This window comes from Mauremys mutica, chromosome 9 (assembly GCF_020497125.1).
Source record: "Mauremys mutica isolate MM-2020 ecotype Southern chromosome 9, ASM2049712v1, whole genome shotgun sequence".
NCBI classification, from domain to species: Eukaryota; Metazoa; Chordata; order Testudines; family Geoemydidae; genus Mauremys; species Mauremys mutica.
In genome coordinates, this window is record NC_059080.1 from 39,400,384 (window position 1) to 39,419,744 (window position 19,361).

The following is a 19,361-nucleotide window of genomic DNA, read 5'->3' on the forward strand; positions in this document are numbered from 1 at the left end:
GCGGCTGAGGATGTGTTCCTACGTCTTCATGGGCCTTAGCCAAAATCCATGGACATCAAAGGGAATCTTTCCACTGACCTCAGGGGGCTTTGGAGCAGGTCCTACATGACTGGACTATTCTTTTTCTAATTTCTTCTTTACCAGTTAAATACTTAGGATCAGCTCTTTCTTTTTCTTGTCCTCTTGCTTGCTCTAGAAAGGTGGTAAGAATGAATTCAATCTATACATTGTATTGTTGGGGAAAAGTAAATAGTTTTAATAAAAGTACACCCTTAATGGGACTTGAGCTCAGAGTCAATATACAGCAGACCCTTGATCTACTTTATTGAATAGTCTTTGGTTAACGTCCTTGGAGATTTGGAATTATTATTGCGGCCATTGGAGAATGGCAGTATTTTCTGCAAATGAAACATACTGAAAATGTTAATGCTGCTACAAATAATCAGACCAAGTTGAATGGAAAGGCTGTGAAGTCCAGACAACACGCATTTCCCATATACTGTGGCAGTGGACTGGGAGCAAGGTGAGCTGGATTCTAGTCCTAGCTCAGCCACTGACCTACTCTGTGACCTTAGGCCAGCCACTTTACTGCTCTCTGCCACTGTTTCCCCTCCCTTTCTTCGTCCGTTGTGTGTATTTAGACTAAAAGCTCTTTGGGGTAGGGACAATCTAACCCTATGTTTATTAGCACCTGGCTCAAGGGGGCCCTATGATGAGGTGTCCACCCCCACTCAAGGGAGACCAGGTGAAGTGAGGTCCATTAACCTGATAGTCTGCCCCTGAGGGAAAGCCTGGGACTGAAAGTCTGATTGACGTTAGAGCCCAGCTATGAAGGAACAGGTGGGGCTGGTATAAAGCCAGGAAATTGGCAGCAGAAAGGGGCTGCAGGGGAAGTAGTTTCCAGTCACTCCCTGGGAGAAGGGAGCGGTGTTAGGGGCTATGGAGTTCAGTAGTCTGCAGTTACTGCCTGGCAGGAAGGCGTTTGGGCTGGACTCCCAACACAAAGAAGTGTGTGTGGGGGGCATGATGAAATAAGTTTGAGAACCACTGACCTAGAACAAATCATTTAACCTCCCATTTCCCCGATCAGAGATGTAGTCTCATGTGGATGTTTGGGGGGGATTAACTGGCTAATGACTATGGTGCTTTGATCTCCTGCTGCCTTCTCACCCTCTCCCCTTGGCTTTGTGATGTTTCCCTTTTGGCAAACGCCAACATCTGCTCATTGCAGTCACTGTCCAGTCAGAGTAAAGAGACATTTCCACTGCTCTGAGGCTTCCCCATACATCTTTAACACGGAACCATTCCCTCACGATGCAATTTCCTGCCCTCTAGTGACATCATTTCCTCTTGGAACCCTAAGGCGGGATGTTGTTACCTCGGTGGGTTGCTGTCTCTGCCTGGCAGTGAAACCTGGTATGCCAATTCATTCATCCTTGACTCCAGAGCACATGACCCAGAAGTGCATATTTTAGCTTCTGATTAGCAGCCATCTCCCAAGGGGAATCAGGAAAATTCTTGAGTTGAGACATGACATCAGCCAGACTCTGGCTAGTAAAAGCACAGTCTGTCCGCATGCTCGCTGATGAGGTTATTATTAAAAAGGCACAGGCGTGGACACGGAATGTTAAAAGCAGATGAGATGGCATAATTAACATGGTGGAGTCAGACCATCTCAGTGAAATCTTATGCAAGGCACTGCAGGAGAGAAACAGCCTCCTTTCAGTCTTGTTAGCTGTTTTCTTCCCCCGTTCAGGGTATAAAGCCATGTGCAAGCAAACAAGGATGCCCTCCAGCGAGGGTGACCTCCAGAAAGCACTCAAACTGTTAGCAAAGCCACGCCAGAGATACCAAAAATGTTGCATCATGTGAGATCCTGGATGGGCTACTTTTTAAATGCTGCTTTGGATGCTGGGGTTAGAGTGACACCTCACATGATCTGGGGGAAGGGGAGTGGTGAGAGGGGAATACCAAAGAGACATGGACAATAATGAGGAGAGAATCACGAGTGGCATAAAGCAGGCCAGGAAGGTGCTTTTGTTTATTTGTCTTTTAATACAAAAAGGAGGCACTCAATAAAATCAGAAGGGAAGGAAGGAAATACCTTTTTGCACAGTGTGCAATTAACCTGTCAGGACTGCTGCTACAGGACAGCCCGAGGAGACTCAAGCAAGGAGCTGTAATTTCTATAAATAAGACTAGCATCTGCGGTGACACTCACCAGGGTAAAAAAAATTCAAGGGCTACCAATTAGCAAGTTTCAGGGTATATGCTGCTCAGCAGGTGAGGCCACTTACTATAACACTGGAGGTCTTAGGACTATTTCAGAAGCATCCAGCCCTAGGCACTGTTGGAAACAGGAGACTGGGTTAGACTTCGTGTCCGCTACAGCAGACATAAGGGCCCCTCGGTTTCCATGCACCTGGCCCGTTTATTGCCCTGCTTCTCTGAACCTATAATGCCTCCACCTCAGTTTCTCCATGTCCTTCATTTCCCTTTGTCCATCCTATTTCTGAGCATCCACCTGGCTTCTTGTTCTGGTCTGAAAACCTCTCCGAGCATCAGTGTTCTTGGTCCTATTATTAAAAGTAGCACGTCTGAACACTCCAGCTCCTACTGCTCGTTCCCTCTCTGGTGCAGGGGCAGGAAGGTTAGGCGTTCCCTATCACGATTACACTGAATTCACAGGGGAAGGGTCCTATGTCCAACCCCTCAGGTGGAGGAATAAGACTGTTGAGAAAAGAACGCAGCTCAAAATGACACTGAAATCAAAGGCCCTCACTATTCAGATGATGAAAAAAAAGTGTTGTGACTTTGAGGGCAATTTGCCCATGTTTACTCATCAGGTTTCGCACTACAACTTGTCCTTTTAAAAATTCTGGAGTTTGAGTCTGTGGGGAGCATCTCTGTGCTGTGCTGAGGAGCCAACTGCAGAGATGATAGCTGCAGTACGAACCCTCCGGGTACCTTTCCTCCCCTGACAAACAACTCAGCTTTAGTGCTTCCCTTCCCTTTGATCAATAAATAATAACCAGGAGTGATGGGCCAGTGATGCAAAGTCCAGATCTGGAGCTGAACATCACCAGAGTTTTGGGGGTGTTGGGAGGGGAGGTTCTGGTTTGAGCCATTGTACAAAGAGGAAACAGACCCAAGCTATGGGCGCTGAGCCCTCCTGAAAACTCCAGCCTGGCTCACAGAGATTCTAATCAGATGCTGGAGTCACTGGGTCACAACATTACACTCCCAGTCCTGCTTGGCAGCAGCGTTGCCAACTCTCGCCTCAAGGTGGCATTTAGATGTGACTGCTGCTATAGCAGGCCCCTTGTTCTGAGGAGATGGGGAGGGGGACAGAGTGACTCCTCCATGATGGTAGCCGCCGTAAAAGAGTGAATGGAAACAGAGGGACCCAAGGTATATCCAGCAGCATGTTCCCAGGCTGGGGAGGTGGCACGCTGAGCCCCCAGGGAAGAGAAGGGAGGGCAGTAACAATTCAACAGAAACAGCAGTCAAGCAAAGAGTGGCACTGATTGGCCACAAAGGGGGGCTATTGAAATATGATGTTCTCACAGCAGGGGGAAGACTGGAGGCATGAGACTCAAGCCAAGCACAGAGGGACAGGGATGCTTGGCATCCCATCTGGAGTGGGGAGGACCCCACAGGTGGGGAGGGGCACGCAAAAGCAAAGATTGGCAGGAAACCAGGCCCTTGAGTTTTGGTTCAATCCAGGTCTAAAATGCCACACTAGAGACCGGAAGGAGCAGTGCAGACAGCACTGGGACCCATGCCCATATGAACATTCCCTCCCCACTCCCTCGCCAACAAGATTCAGGCCCACTGAGCTTCGGAGCCACTCTGCTAATAATCATGTTTACAAGCTGCTGTACAAAGCGCTAAGATTCCCAGGCCCAGAGGAACTTCAGTGTCTGTGGTTTATCCCACCCCTTTCCAGCTCTCTGGGAAAAATCAATGCAGAGAAAGTTCACCTCACAAAAGGGAGCATGCTGCAGAAAAACACTCCTGACACAGCTATCTCCTGGCCCAGAGAGGAGTGAGGAGCAATCCGCTCCAGTGACTCTCCACATGAAAGCGGTTTCATTCTCTCACTTCCTTCCCCACCAGCTCCTCTCGCTCATCTCCTCTTTTCTCCCTGTTTGTCCTTTCCTCTCTCTTCTCATTCCCAATCCCTCGCTTCCCCTCTTTTCCTGCCTCTGTTAATTCAGATCTGTCCTCTTAAAGGGCCTTCAGGGAGCAGGATAAACCCAGAACAGGCAACTGGGAGAAAGAGACCAGACTACAGAAAAGGAACTGTGGGGATCCCTACCCTTTCACCGCAGCCTCCCTCCAGGGACAGGCTCAGGCTTAGCCCTGACCAGCCAGTTTCTTTGCTGAGATCAAAGCAACCTGTCATGTGGCGACAAAATGGAAGCACAAGTCACGTTTATGCTTTTTTCATAGACAAAAGCAGTGGAACAGATCTACCTAGGAAGTTACATCCCTATCTCTCTGGACCATTTAGTCCCCAGAATCTCAGCTGTTTGCCCAAGTCTTCCTTTCCTAACTGCTTTGTTGTAAGGGCTGCATAGCATACGTGGAGTCGCGCCAAGAGTGGAGGCTGTGAGTTTCAAAGGAGCCTCATTGATTTAGGGGCCCAAATTCCACTGAAATTCAGTGGTAGTCAGGTACCCACTCCCTTAGGCCCCTGGGAAAGCCCAAGCATTAATGTGTGCCTTTTGTGAAGCCAGCCGTTTTATAGTATTTTAAATTCCCTGGTTTGCCCACGCCGTAAGAAATGAGCCTGAGCCCATAGCCAGAATCCAAACTGAGCCAGTTCCAAAGAGGAAGAGGAGGCTTCCCCAGTTCTCCTCTTGGCTCCAGGCCTCTACATCGAGCTCCTTCCTTTCCAAGACTGTCCCTGCCAGACTCAGCCCCCCTGCTCCCCACAGACCATCTCCATGGCAGTCCGGAGCTGAGACATACACCACAGTGGGTCAAGCGCTACCGTGCTGTAAATCAGTGCACTCAGGTCAGTTAGCTATGTTGTCCTACCTCTAGCTCTTTCCCTGGACAATCTCTGGGCAGGGTCTCTACATGCCCCCATCACACAGAGCAATGGTGACTGTGAGAAATAAGCCCCAGTAGCAGCTGCAGGGCTGTCAGCTGATTACTGCAATAAAGTTCCTGTGTTATCATGGCGCTGCTCAGATTGGCTGCCGGTGGTGCATTAATAGGCATAGGCTGCTTGTAGCCCTGTCATAAACAGATAGTTAAGGGTTAAGGTCTCTTTTACCTGTAAAGGGTTAACATGCAGTACCTGATGACCACCTGACCAGAGGACCAATCAGAGACAAGATAATTTCAAATCTCTGTGGAGGGAAGCCTTTCTCTGTGTTCTTTGTTAGTGTGCTCCCTTTGGATCTAAGAGAGGCCAGTCATGTCTCCAAGTTCTCCTGGAGTAGTTCCTACTATCCAATAGTGAGTATTAATTAGAAAGGCGGATTAGTCTTATCATTTGATTTCTACATTTGCAATTGTGTGTTTGCTATAGAATTTCTTTACTTCTGTACTGTTATTGCTTTTACTGAGAAAGAAAGGAGGGGGGATTCTCTCCAGAAATGGATAAGTTTAGACCCTGTATTTTTGCATCCTGGTAATACAGAAATAGTGTACTTTTTTCTTTCTTTAATAAATTATTTTCTTTGGACTTCGTTAATTCCTTCTCTTGTGGAGATTCAAGGGAAGGGGAGGGGGGAAGAGTGAGTTCCTCCTGAGGTTGATTCACAGGGTTGAATCGGTGTGAATCTCTCCAGAGTGGCTAGGAGAGAGGGGGGGGGGGAAGTGGGCTGCTTCCCTGTGTGTAGAGATTCAGGGAGATTGAATCTGTGTTCCCCAGGGGAAGTTTGGGGAAGGACTGTGTCCCAATACACGTACATTATTGGGTGGTGGCAGCTTTTACCAGATCTAAACTAGGATTTAAGTTTAGATAAATCCATGCAGGTCCCCATATTGAAACCCAACAGCTCCAAGTGGGGGTGAGACCTATGACAAGCCCTGCCAACAGTTTGAGTCTCTACTTTGTGTGAAGGATCTGCAGCTTTGCACAAGGTGCACTGAGTGCAAAACCACAGATCCACCACACGGTGCAGGGCTGGAGGCTCTTGGCAGGCTCACCAATCCACTCCTGGCTGCCAGTCCAAGGAAACCAGTGATAACATTCCTCTAAATCCTCTCCTCTCTCCAGGGAGCCAATGGTGATAAGCCCAGGAACCTCTAGGCAGAGGACAAGGTGAAGAACTTTCAGCACGGAGGTGGTGCCGTGTGAATCTCATTCCAGTCATGGCTCTCTCTAGCAGAGAAGAACAGAGAAGCCTGTCTATTCCTGACTGTCCTTGCAGGTCCTCCCCCGTGTTTGGCAGTTGGGATGGCTACCGAGGCCACAACAATAGGTGCAAGCCCAGACAATCACCGCCAGGGAATTACTTTGGGTGTGTAATACCTGACCTGCTAGTTTCCCCATGTACCTAGTGGATCAGGTTTCTGGATTTTCTGATTTCATATTGGTATTTGGTGCTACCTGGGCCACTTAATGCATCTCTACAGTTAAATCCCTCAGGTTTAGGCTCCTAGTTCGTGTTCCCTCCTCCAACACACACATTTTTGTCTCTATATCACCTTGAAAGCAGGTGGAAGGGAGGGGCTGAATTCAGGCTGCAGTGACAGGTCGGCACGCACCTTGCAGGACTGGATTGTGAAATAGCTGAGGTTGTTTCAGGTAAGGATGAAGGAGCACTGGGAGATCTGAGGGGGGCCCACATCTGGAATACCAGGGGGAGCAGAGATGTATTGCCAGAGCTGGTGGAGGGTAGCAGTGCAAGAGCATGGGAGTGTTGGACTGAAGCGCACAGCCCCGGCCCATTCTCTGCTGTTAACAAGCAGCATGATCACAGCCACACATTCACAAGCATCAAATTCATTCACAAATCTAGAAGGCGTCTTTGCAGGTAAATCTTCATCCTTGCTCTGGCAGCAATTCCCTTATTCGATGGAACTGGTCAGGCAAACAATTAAAGCACATCCAGCCAATTGCAGATTGTGATAAATGAGAGGGGATGATAGCTCCCTTTTGTGGACAGCCAGCCAGCTACAAAATCCCCCTTGGTGCTGTTCTCTACTTGCTTTACCTGTAAAGGGTTAACAAGCCCCTAGGTAAAAGGAAGGGAGTGGGCACCTGACCAAAAGAGCCAATGGGAGGGCTAGAACTTTTTAAAATGGGGGAAAAAAAAAAAGAACTTTCCCTTTGTCTGTTGTTGTTCTCCAGAGAGAGGAGACAAAGAGCAGCAATGCTGTAAGCAGCTTTAAACCAGGTATGAAAAAGCATCAATTCATACCTCAAACCTACTGATCTGAAACCCAGATATGTAAGTAGATCAGGAATGTCTAGAAAGATGTGGGCAAGTGTATTTCTTTTATTTTGTAAGGCTTGTGGACTCCTCTGTGCTAACCCCAGATGCTTTTTTTTTTCTTGTAACTCTCTTGAGGTTCAGCTTAAAGGTTATCTTGATGTTTAATTTTTGTAATTGTTTCTTTTAAGATCTAGCAAAAAGCCTAAGCTCCAAATATATTCCCTTTCTTTTTGGGTTTAATACAATTTACCATTTTTAAGAACAGGACTGGATTTTTGTGTCCTTAAGAAGTTTGTGCATATGCTGTTTAATTAGCTGGGGGCAACAACTAATTTCCTTTGTTTTCTTTCTCAGCAATTCCCCGGAGGGGGAAGGGAGGGTGAAAGGGCTTGAGGGTACCCCACAGGAAGGAATTCCCAAGTGCGTCTTCCTGGGTTCCAAGAGGTTTGCATTTGGGTGGTGGCAGCATCCACCCATCCAAGGTCAGAGAGAAGCTGTGACCTTGGGAGTTTCATACAAGCCTGGAGTGGCCGGTATTAATTTTTAGAATCCTTGTGGGCCCCCACCTTCTGCACTCGAAGTGCCAGAGTGGGGAATCGGCCTTGACACAGGTCAAAGAACAATCAAGGAGACATTCACTCACTGCAAAGCCCCCTACTTACTAAGCAAAGCCTTTCTTATCACAGCATTTCTGTAGCACGTAGGAGCAATGCTTACTTGAGAGAAGCCACCTGCTGCCTTGATGCCAGCAATCTCCAGAGTCATGAACAAAACCCAGGCTGGACACGTTGTGGTGCATGTTGAACATGCCAGCCTCCCATCCGTGCCATCTCTCTGCCCACATTGCAGCACCAATGGAGCATCTGCCAGCAGAAATCTCCTGTACAAATTCATTTTCCTTCAGGTAGTCTGTATTGAGGACACAGGACCCAACCAACTACGAAATGTCTGCACGCCCCATGGCACACATCCTCAGTACATATTAAATGCACCAGCAGTTTGTTTCACTCTGTAGCTTCCGCACCCAGCATGGTGCCAGGCAAGGGAGAGTATAGACAATATTTATCTAGAAGGTAGAGTGGCCGACCATCTATAGTGCAATGTTTGCGCACTGGCCTGCTAAACCCAGGGTTGTGAGTTCAATCCTTGAGGGGGCCATTTAGGGATCTGGGGTAAAAATCTGTCTGGGGATGGGTCCTGCTTTGAGCAGGGGGTTGGACTAGATGATCTTCTGAGGTCCTTTCCAACCCTGATATTCTATGATTCTATCTACAGAGTTGGGTTCAGATTGCTTTGGTCAGGCCCGGTTGGGATCTGGATGACACTTGTGCAGAGATTGCAAAGGGTTTTGCAGGGGTGGTGTGAGAGCATTGGCAGAGCTGCTGTGAGGTAGTCGCAGGATGTTCTGCGGACCGAATATGGGTTTCATTGTCTGTGTGGTGGTCCAAATAGCTGGGCCTGCTGCATATCAGAACTGAGGTGCTTTGGCAGAAAGTGCAAGGGAAGTTTGCACAGCCCCTGCCATCGCCAGGTCTGGAACTAGCAAATGCAATAAATCTCTCCTGTGAGGACTAATCCAAATGTGTACAAATCAGGAGAGGGGAAAAAGCAATTAACGATGGCTGGGAGATGCAGGGAAGGTGTGCACGCAGGGGAGAGTTAAGAGTGGCAGATAAAGGGAGGTAGAGAGATTCTTTGATGTGGCCAGCACTGGTGCCTTGCTGGCTCTCAAACTGGCTGTGTCACCAAGCCACTGCTGTTTATGTGTAATTTGTGTCTTTGATGATTAAATGACAGATCCTTGTAGGTTCACACAGAAGGCATTCTAGAGTCTGATTAATGCATCCTTCAGCAGGTGGAATGGACACAGCTTTGACAGGATGCAAATTCCATTTCAGATCTCTATGGGGGGAGGGGTAGCTCAGTGGTTTGCGCATTGGCCTGCTAAACCCAGGGTTGTGAGTTCAATCCTTAAGAAGGCCACTTAGGGATCTGGGGCAAAAATTGGTCCTGCTAGTGAAGGCAGGGGGCTGGACTAGATGACCTTTCAAGGTCCCTTCCAGTTCTAGGAGATTGGTATATCTCCAATTAATTATTATTATTACTGAACTCTCACACATGCTAAGTGGGGCAAGAAGAGGATTCTGCCAAAGATGTTTCTCTGCTTCCATTCATTCCTTTCAGGAAGGGAGCTGTCTTTTTTTTTTTTTAAATTATTATTATTATTACACTCAGGGGAATTCACTCTCCATGCATATGCAATCCTGAACATCCTGCACACTGCCCCAACAATGGGACCCCAAGCCAGGCCTGCCAGTGATCACCCATAGCCATTGCATTCCAGGTAGTGTTCTTCAATTAATAGTTATAAACTTATACATTATGGCTGATAGACCATGCAATAGTAACCAATAAACTTTAATGGAGATATATTAGAGCTGGTCCAAAAATATTAAATGGAACAGTTTGTCAAAAAATGAAGTTTTGTTGAAATCAAAATGTTTTGTGGGAAAAGAGATTTAGACAACACTTCCTACGGGGAAAAAAGTTGAAAAGAATCATTTCAACTTTCGCATTTAATTTCCATAAGACAAAAAATGTTTTGATTTGACTCATTTTGATTAATTTCATTTTGACATTAATATAAAATACTAAATAACGTAAAGTCTAAATGAAATGACGACATTGAAACCAAACTAATCAACATTATGGAAACAAAATGTTTTGATTGTCTCAAATTGAAATTTTTGGGAATTTTCATTTCACAGGAAGTTTTGAAATGTCAAGTTTTTTTCTGATTCAGCATGAAAAGAAATTCAAACTGTAATTTTCCAGGGAATGGAAATTCTGGGTTCTGACCAGCATTAGGAGATACAACACTTGATCTTAGCTCTGAGGAGCTAAGCTCTTAATACACATAACTCTCCCCAGAAAAGATCTGAAGCTATCAGCTCAGATAAATCAACCCCACCCTGAAAATATCTCCATTCTTCATGTGGCAACTATTGGTGCATCTCAAAGGCCATTTCTTTCAAAATTGCCACTGTGGTTCTTTTCCTGGTATTTGGACAAACCAAGTCATGGTTGCTCAGGGAAAAATGGACCAGAATCAGGAATCGGACCTGGATTACCTGACACAGCCATTAATGGCCCATACACACTGTACATACCATGGTATTTTGGTAACCAGGTTGAGACTCCCTTATCTGTTCCATTTGCAATGAACATGGTTGTGTCCATGCTGTGGGTTTGTTCACAATACAGCTGTGTGTCACCCATGTATGTGAGTCCACACCATGCTCCCAAACATGTCTGTGTCCGTGCGTTAGGGGTAAATTTGGGCAGCTCTCTTTCAATGTCTCAGCAGAGGATAGTGCTCCTGGAGGACATTCAGACAGAGTAGCACCAACAGAGTGTGGAGCAATAGCCTCCCTTACATAGTGCCGGGAGGAAGGAGGACTGGTCAACCTGTTGGCATAGGCATGGTTAGAGAAGGCCCCGCTGCCACAGCAAAACAGTGTTATGACTTAATTACAGATAGACAATCACATGCCATCTTAGGCCTCTGGAAGGAGATAGAGAGAAATGTAGCTGCCATGGTTACAGACAGAGCATTAACCAATGAGTGGACTTTTAAGAGTGCGTCTTTAGTGTATGTTCTAATGAAAGAAATGGAAAGTTGAAGAGGCATGACTGTGTGATTTTGCCTAATCAGCAGCAGCAGGGAAGGTGTTAAGAACATGGGTGGGTATCCTTGTTGGTTATGTTAAGGATGGAGAATCAAGAGTTATGCAGTTACTTGTAGACTAGGCAGAGAGCTTGTGTGAAATGACAGGAAAAGCCTTCAGTCAATGTCCTTCATGAAAGGTCCCTATTGATTTCAGGGCAAGTGTTAAAAATAGCTTGGCCAGACAGAAAAAAAATCAACAGCAAGATCAGTTAAAGGATAGGTGCTTTCTCCCAGTGCTGCCAGGAAATGAATTCAGAGTAGAAATGTTCTTGCCAGGAGGAACATCTGGAATTTACTAGAGACGGTTGCTTAATTATGAATGTTGTCTTCTATGTTGCTCAAAGTCCTGAGGCCCTTGTCTTAGTTACTTGTTACACAAGTGAAGTCACCTGCCTCCCTGCATTGAAATTCCAGTGGCGAATTTAAGACTCTTGATTGAGTACAACCAACTTTCCTGTTTCAGCATTTGATTGGGGAGCACAGATGTTAATTAACCTCGGGGCTTTGTTCTCCAGAAATACATCCCAAAGCAAGAACTTTCCCCAGGAGGCAACAGATCAGGTTTTAATTTTTTATTGAGCTCTCTTCTTAAAGTGACAAAAACCCAACTTTCATTCCATTGCTAACTGACTCCATACGTTTTCTACACAATAAACTGCTTATAAATAAATTACTGACATGGATGTCACTGAGAGGAGATAGCTGGAGGGGGATTAGTGTATGCTCTACTAATAAATGGAGCGGGCTGAATTATTCATTGTTATAAACCAGCCCTTTTCCTCTTGGGGAGCAGATCCTGATTTCTGTGAATGTGTTTTATGTGCCATGGTCAGTAACTGTTCAACTGGACATTTGTTTGTCATGGTATGTGATTGGTCACCTCAGTCACATGATATTGTCACAGGTCCCTGATTGATCAAGAGTTGTGGTTTTGTTTTTTTGAGAACAACTATATCTTCTCTGTGTACGGAAGTACCAGGACTGGTATGAAGAACAGCCATTCCCCAAACACTTGTGTGAACAAGAACGGGTTCACGTGAACATTCATTAATAAGGGGTTGAAGCAAAGTGCTGTTTGAAAACCTGAACGAATAGTTGTGAACACTTTTGAAAGATTCAAGCAGCTCTAACAATGAACCAGGATAGAATGATGAGCCATGCTTAGAAGCCAAGGGCTTAATCCAAAGCTCTCTGAAGTGAATGGAGCTCCAAATAAGCAGTACACATTTTCAGACTGGATAGTACTCAGTACATCTACTTCAAATGCAGACCGCATTCTTCTTCATTTTCAGTCAGATACTGACCCAGTTACACTGGCATGAATCCAGAGCAATGGCTCTGAAATCAATGGAGTTACACTGGTGCGGCTGGGATGAGAATCTGGACTTTTCTGCCCTATGCAGTTCTGTAATGTTGCTGTGTGCTGTTACATAGACATCATTTTCCACCCCAGAAGTGGAATTTTTTTAACAGATGAGTGCAGAGTTAAGAGATTCCTGTCTAGAGTGTTTGTTTGTGAAGCACTCTGAGATCTTTCAGGAAGAGAGAAGCATAATGTAAATGTAGGATTTTAATATATTTGGGAAAAAACTATCACCATCTATAGAGTTATACTGTGCTCAGTACCACAGTATCTGAGCACCTTTAAAAACAACAACAACAACAACAAAAAAAGGTATATTACACCCATTTCAGAACTGCAGTCTAGTTTCCTCCCTACTGACTCCAGGCCAGTCAAGTTAGTATAGTCAAGATGTAAATATTCCTTTGAGTCTGGCAGTTTTTATTGCTCCTTTTTAACAGATGAGGAAAAAGAGTCATAAAGCAACTGACCTGTGATGTGCACATATTGATTTAGTGGCAAAGCCCTGGCTAGAACCCAGGAGGAAGCCTGAGTCCCATTTCATTCTCTAACCCAGGGGTGGGCAAACTATGACCCGCAGGCCAGATCTGGCCCACGGGCAGTTTTAAGCTGGCCTGCGAGCTCCCGCTGGGAAGTGCACCACATGGCTCCTGGAAGCTGTGGCATGGCTCCGCTCTGGCTTCTACATGCTCCAATGGCCCCCTCCGGTGCTCCAATGGGAGCTGCAGGAGCGGTACCTGCAGATGGGGCAGTGTGGAGAGTCGCCTGGCCGCACCTCTGCATAGGAGCCAGAGAAGGGACATGCCACGACTGCCAGGAGCCGCTTGAGGTAAGCACCACTGGGACCCTGCACCCCTGAGCCTCTCCCCATGCCCCAACCCCATTCCCCAGCCCTGATCCCCCTCTCACCCTCCAAACCCCTTGATCCCAGCCCAGAGCACCCTCATGCACCCCAAACTTCTCATCCCCAGCCCCACCCCAGAGTCTGCACCCCCAGCTGGAGCCCTCACCCCCTCCCACACCCAACCCCAATTTTGTGAGAATTTATGGCCTGCCATACAATTTCTATTCTGAGATCTGGCCCTCGGGCCAAAAAGTTTGCCCACCCCTACTCTAGCCACTACACTCACTGCCTTCAAAGCGAGCTATTGCTCCGATACCGAAATGACAGACTAAATAACCCAAGAGTTTGTTTCCATCTCTTTTCACCCGGAGATCAGAACAAGGGACCTTTCTCAAGTCAGCTTTGTGGAACCAGACCTTCCTTCATAGCAGTCACTTTTGTCAGCTTTCACTCTGAAGCCCTCTTTCCCTGACTACTTGAGATGTACATGAAAGCAGTCAGTGGGGAGTTTTCTTCACACAAGCTGCGCTTAAACTTTAAACTATAAAGTGTGTCCAATGAGGATATAATTCATATTTTACAAGACAACGTTTGTAAGTTAATTACACATCAGCTGATCATGAACAAACATGGGCTCCCCCACCCCCCCCAGCATTTTAACAAGTGTGCCACAGATGCAGATCTATTCCGCAGCAGTTCAAGTCTTGGAAAATATGTTTTTCATAGCCAATTTAGTTTGCATGCTGCATAGTAACTACTGCAACTAGGTGCAGCATTATAGATGTAATAGAGGCAATACTATTTGCTAAAGAAATATGGAAGAATTATCAAAAGCACATGTTCAGAGATTTAACTGCTATGGGGGTCTATCCAACCACTTATGCAGAGAGCTGAGCGAATAATCTGCTATGAATAATGTATGAGGAAGCAGTGCAACTTCCATTGAAGCCACAGGCACTTCAGTGAGCCGGATTTGGCCATAGATGAATTTCAGTTGCCTGCTTCTCCCTTGTGCATCTTGTGTGGCCATTTGCACCAGTGCACAGTGGGTACAAGAAGCTACCTACTCCGAATGGTAACATTTCCAGCATTTCAACCAGCTCTGGTGTGGAGCATTGCGCCTACCCCACCATGCCCAGCACAGCATTCCAGGGCATGTGGTCTATTGCCACCTGTTCATGTCTTTGGCTCGTTCCATTCCCTTTGTCCATGGTCCTTGCAAATACCATGGTGAAGAGTCACTAGACTCCAATGAGTCACTGCTGTGTTGACTCATGTCCTGGGGCTTACAAGTAGCACCATCACTTTTGCACACTCAGGGAGACACCGTGCTTAAGTTTATTATTGCTGTGTTTATTCAATAATTGTGTGGTTGTCCCTGTGCTTTTGTGGTTGAGTTTTGTGCTTTACAGGGGAATGAAATGTATCTCGAGGATCCAGAGAGGGGAGAGGTCTGAGCCAGAGACTGCTGTGAGTACACAGCACTCCATGGCCCAGGAAGTTCTCACTGTCCCTGCTCCCCTCCCATCCACGCCAACTCTCACGTTATTTAGTGAACTCTTATTTTTACTGAGTTATTTTTTTAGCTTTAAACACCCCGGAAGGAAGGCTCTAAGTGCCCTTGACACCAGTTAACACTGTAATCTATAGCGATAAACCCATCACACAACAAAAGAGCTGTAAATCCCTCCAGCAAACAGCCACCATCAGCAAAAATTAATTAAAAAAGCAGAACTTCCTGGTCCCTCAGGTCTCCAACAGAAAGCATCACCCCTCCCCCCCCATTGCCACAGCCTCCCCCCCTCACCACCTCCAAATGCCTGTTCTCATGAGCACCATCGAAGAGAACCACTATAGTTTTGCAAATGATTCACAATGAGACCAAAGAGCTAATACTGAGATTTGCAAAGCTGCTGCCAAGGGGATTCAGGCACCCAAATGCCATCAAGATTAATGGGACTCTAACTGGGCATCCAAATCCCCTAGGCAGCTTTGAAAATAGCAGCATTGTTTGTGACAGCTCATTTGGCCAGCCGTGTTCCTGGCCCCCGCCCAAGAATCTCAGTGCACAGCCTCTGTAAGTGTCTGTGGCAGAGCTGTGTCCTTGAATAATGAATCAGGATGTTTTTACACTTGCCTCATCAGATGCAGTTGGAGGCTGGGATTTCTGAGGTGAGTCAGGTGCCCAAATCCCACTGAGAGATGATAGGAGCTAGGTGTACGGATTCCTTTGGGCCCTTTAGAAATCCTGGCCTAGCTGTGTGGTTAGCTCTGCGACTCAGCTTTGTCAGTGTTACTTGAACTCCTAACAGTAGTTTCAGCCTCTCCACTCTCTCCTCCAGGCCTGTCCTAGGGTGGCCTCTGGACATACCCCGGGTGGCAAGGTGGCCTCATCCTCTGCCAGTCCTTCCTTCTGGATGGGAGGGGTCTTGGATTCCCATTTCTGGGCACAAACATTACAGAGTGACCCTGACATGAGTGCCCTCCTGCAGCCAACCTTGGTAGCACAGGCGTGACCTGCCTCAGTTTTCCCCTCCAGCCACCCATGCTAAGATCTATTGTCAACAGCAAATTCAACCTTTTTATTCATATAAAAACCCCACAGTTCACAGATCCCTCATGGTAAAAGGAAGTTCTCCCATATCCCCAAAGGAGAACAAGGTGACAAGACAGCAGCTCTTCAATCCCATTCCCAGGTCACCCACCCAAAAGCCATTAAGCATGTAGTCCCAGTTCCTTTAGCCCCACTCCCCCAGCCGTCTGCCCGAGAGTTCCCAGGCCTGCTTCTCTCCCAGGATCCTTCTCCTATAGCCCCACATGAGGTCTCCTGCAAGAGGCTCCCCGCAGTGTTTCACTGCCCAGGCCTCCTCATCTGAGTCTCACCACTGCTCCTGGGGACCTCTCTTCAGAGTCAACACCTTGCTTCTGGGCTCAGCTTACACTGACCACACTGGTTCTTCCCTGCATTCCTAGGGGCCTCTGCACAAGGCTCCCCTGCCACTCAGCAGGGCTCCCCAGCTCTAACTAGTCCTCCCAACAGCTTTCCCACAAACTCACTGCCAGCAGCTCACCGTGACAGCTCACCTTCCAAAAGCTCCTTCCCTTGGCAACTCCCTGCTGCTCCTTCTGCCTTTCACCTGTTCCCAAGCACCTCTCCCTGGTCCCTTCCTGTCGTCTAGGGCCCAGCTGGGCAACAGCTGACCAGGCACAGCTGCACTTGCCTCCTTCCTCTTAAAGGGGCCAGTCACATTGTGACTGTCTGTTACAGCTATCCCCCTATTCCATTTTGTTTCTTACAGCTGTCCCCCTACTCCATTTTGTTTTTGTTCTCCTCCTGTGGCCGCCCCTCCCTGGCTGTTAAGTTGTTTACCAGGGCCACTGCCCTTCTCAAAGGGAGGGCCCCTTAAGTTGTTTAACAAGAGCCATTGCCCTTCCCAAAGGGATGGCCACTTGTGCTGCGTGCTAAGTGGGACCACTACCCTGTTCAAAGGGTTAGTCCTGTTATCACCTTGTTAAACCTGGGCTTGGTGTAGGGTAGGCAATGTCCAGAGCTGCAAGACCTAAAGGCCAAATAGCTGAGCATATGAGTCATACCTGGGGGCTCAGAACTTGCCCAGACATGTTCTATGCCTACCTGCAGTTTTTTCTCTGCCTTCTCTCCTCCCTGTAAGAAGGGGAACCAATCAGAGTTACTGGCGGGAAGCTGCCTAAGTTTGCCTTTATAACCAGACATTTTCTGATCAGACTTTAGAAAGGTTCTTGCATTGCTGCCTGGTCTGATCAGCCAGGGGTTCTGGGGGTCCTTTCTCTGCTCTCGTTTTATTTTTGAGCATACCCCCATTTTTAAACCACCCCCACAAAGAACAAATTGCTGCCTGAGAGATCTCCTGATTATCAAGACCGTACCGAGCCTTCTGATGTTCTTGCTGCTTCTGCCTTTGCTGCTGCCTTGGGGACTGGTAAGAATCCCTCTGTGAAACTTTCTATACTTTTATTTTATTATTTTAGCTGCTGGCTCTGTATCCCCAGCACACAGACTCAAGCTAAACCTTGGTCTGTGTCTTAAAACCTCTCTTAAACTCTAAAAATAAGTCTGTGCTGCTGCTAAGCTCTGCTCCTGTGGGCTTTGCCTCGGGCTCACTACTTTCAGCTGTATCCACTGCTGCAGCCACCATCCCTTGGCTTCCTTGGGGGCTGCCTTGGGAGCTGTATCCTGGGCACATACCACTCTGCCTTCTGTAACTTCCCCATAGCATAAGGTGCACCATAGGTTTTGGGTTTTTTTAGTTTAATAAGTCATAGTTTGTTAAGATTGTAAAGCTTGTAAGTTTCACCTGCCTTGCTATAGTTCGTTGTTTTGTTGCTCCGTATAGTTGCTTGTTATAGTTTTGCTTAGAATTGTGATATTTGTTGTTTTGCCTAGTCGTTGGTTAAGATAGATTTAAAAAGCCATTGCCTGGTTGTATTCTGTACCTGTTTTGTTACTTTGTATAAGCTGCTTGTCATTTTATATAAGTTTGATTAAGGTAGAGGATAGATAAGGTTCTTGCTGCTCCAATCTCCCCCTCTGTGTACTTCTCCGTGTCTCCCGGTTGTAAACCCCTTGCTGCTTTCCCCCCCACGTTTTCATCACCCTCTGAACTTCCCAAACCCCTTACTGCTTTTTTCCCCACGTCTGCATCACCCTCCGAACTTCCAAAACCCCTTGCTGCTTCCCCCCTCCCCCAACACTGCTCCGTTGTCCTTACCCCGCAGGGCTTCAGAGTCTCTCGCTGCTTGCAACTGCACCTCTCATCAGTTGCCACTAATCATTCACCCCCCCCTCCTCCTGTTTCTTGACCCAGCCTTTGGGTACACTCTTGCTATCACAGCCTCACAAATTAAGTCAGTAATTTTCTACATTGCATAATTTCACTTATCACCCATATTGTATTATTGCACTGTGATTCACATTTTACTTGTAATTATAACACCCCATTGGTTGCCTCCACCTTTCTGATATACTTTGTATTTGCATTGATACTATTGTGTTACATTGTGTATAAGGCCACTAACCGCTTAATACATTTTATCTAAGATTGTTGACCATTCTATATAGAAGCTACCAGTTTATTTTGCATCTCCTTTTGGTATGTTTTACATTCCACACTGTATCTAGAGTTGTTCCTATAAAAAGTTGAGTTGCTTATTAACTGTACTGTATCCCATTGTGCTAAACCCCACTTACTGTACCCCACTGTTAGAACTCCCTACACTGTTCAATAAGAAACGCCTCCACCATCATTGTCTATTGTAAACGCCCTATACACCCCATCCCATCGTATTTCATTGTTAAATTCCCACCACTTCCTTTTTCCTTTAATAAAGAAATTAATTGGCACCCCACCTGTGTGGTAATTGCTCCCCAAGATCCCATATACCTGCAGGCAGGGACAGTGACAAGGCCCTTCTCTTCCTTTCCTTGAACCTCTCCTTACCAGCTTACCTCCAGCTCCCAGGTCAGACCTCTCCTTTATCTCAAAGTTCTTCTTCGAGTGATTGCTCATATCCATTCCATGTAGGTGTGCGCGCGCCACGTGCACGTTCGTCGGAAGACTTTTACCCTAGCAACACTCAGTGGGTCGGCTGGGCGCCCCCTGGAGTGGCGCCACCATGTCCCCGGATATATACCCCAGCCGACCCACCCACTCCTCAGTTCCTTCTTACTGCCCGTGTCGGTCGTTGGAACAGTGGAGTGCGGCTTAGCTGACCTCCACCTCCCTAGCATTCTCGTAGTTCTCGTTCTCTTTGTGTATATAGTTGTAGATATAGATGAAGTTTAGATAAGTGTAGTTAATTGTTAATTGTTAAGTAAGTACTTAGTACACTTAGTTGGGTTCGGGGCTTAGCCCCTTCCCGCACCGGGACCGGAGCACATGCCCGGCTCCCCAGGATTCAAGCCGTGCTCGGCTTGCCACAGGCCGATGCCCACAGGGGATCTGCACGACTCCTGTCTGAAGTGCCTTGGCGAGTCACACTTAACAG

General features: G+C 46.9%; 1 protein-coding gene across 4 annotated transcripts in view; it reads right to left on the bottom strand.

Moving 5' to 3' along the window:
* The window catches only part of GABRE (gamma-aminobutyric acid type A receptor subunit epsilon), a 111,894-nt gene that overhangs the window by 35,259 nt on the left and 57,274 nt on the right, over positions 1-19,361 (bottom strand). The window contains exon 6 of one of the 4 annotated variants that reach the window (XM_045029183.1): positions 16,972-17,001. The exons of 2 other annotated variants lie outside the window; for them this stretch is intronic. In XM_045029183.1, the coding sequence (XP_044885118.1) occupies positions 16,972-17,001 (30 nt within the window). Of the gene's footprint in view, positions 1-78; positions 155-16,971; positions 17,002-19,361 lie in introns of those variants that run through there. One more of the 4 variants, XM_045029187.1, reaches the window with a different exon arrangement.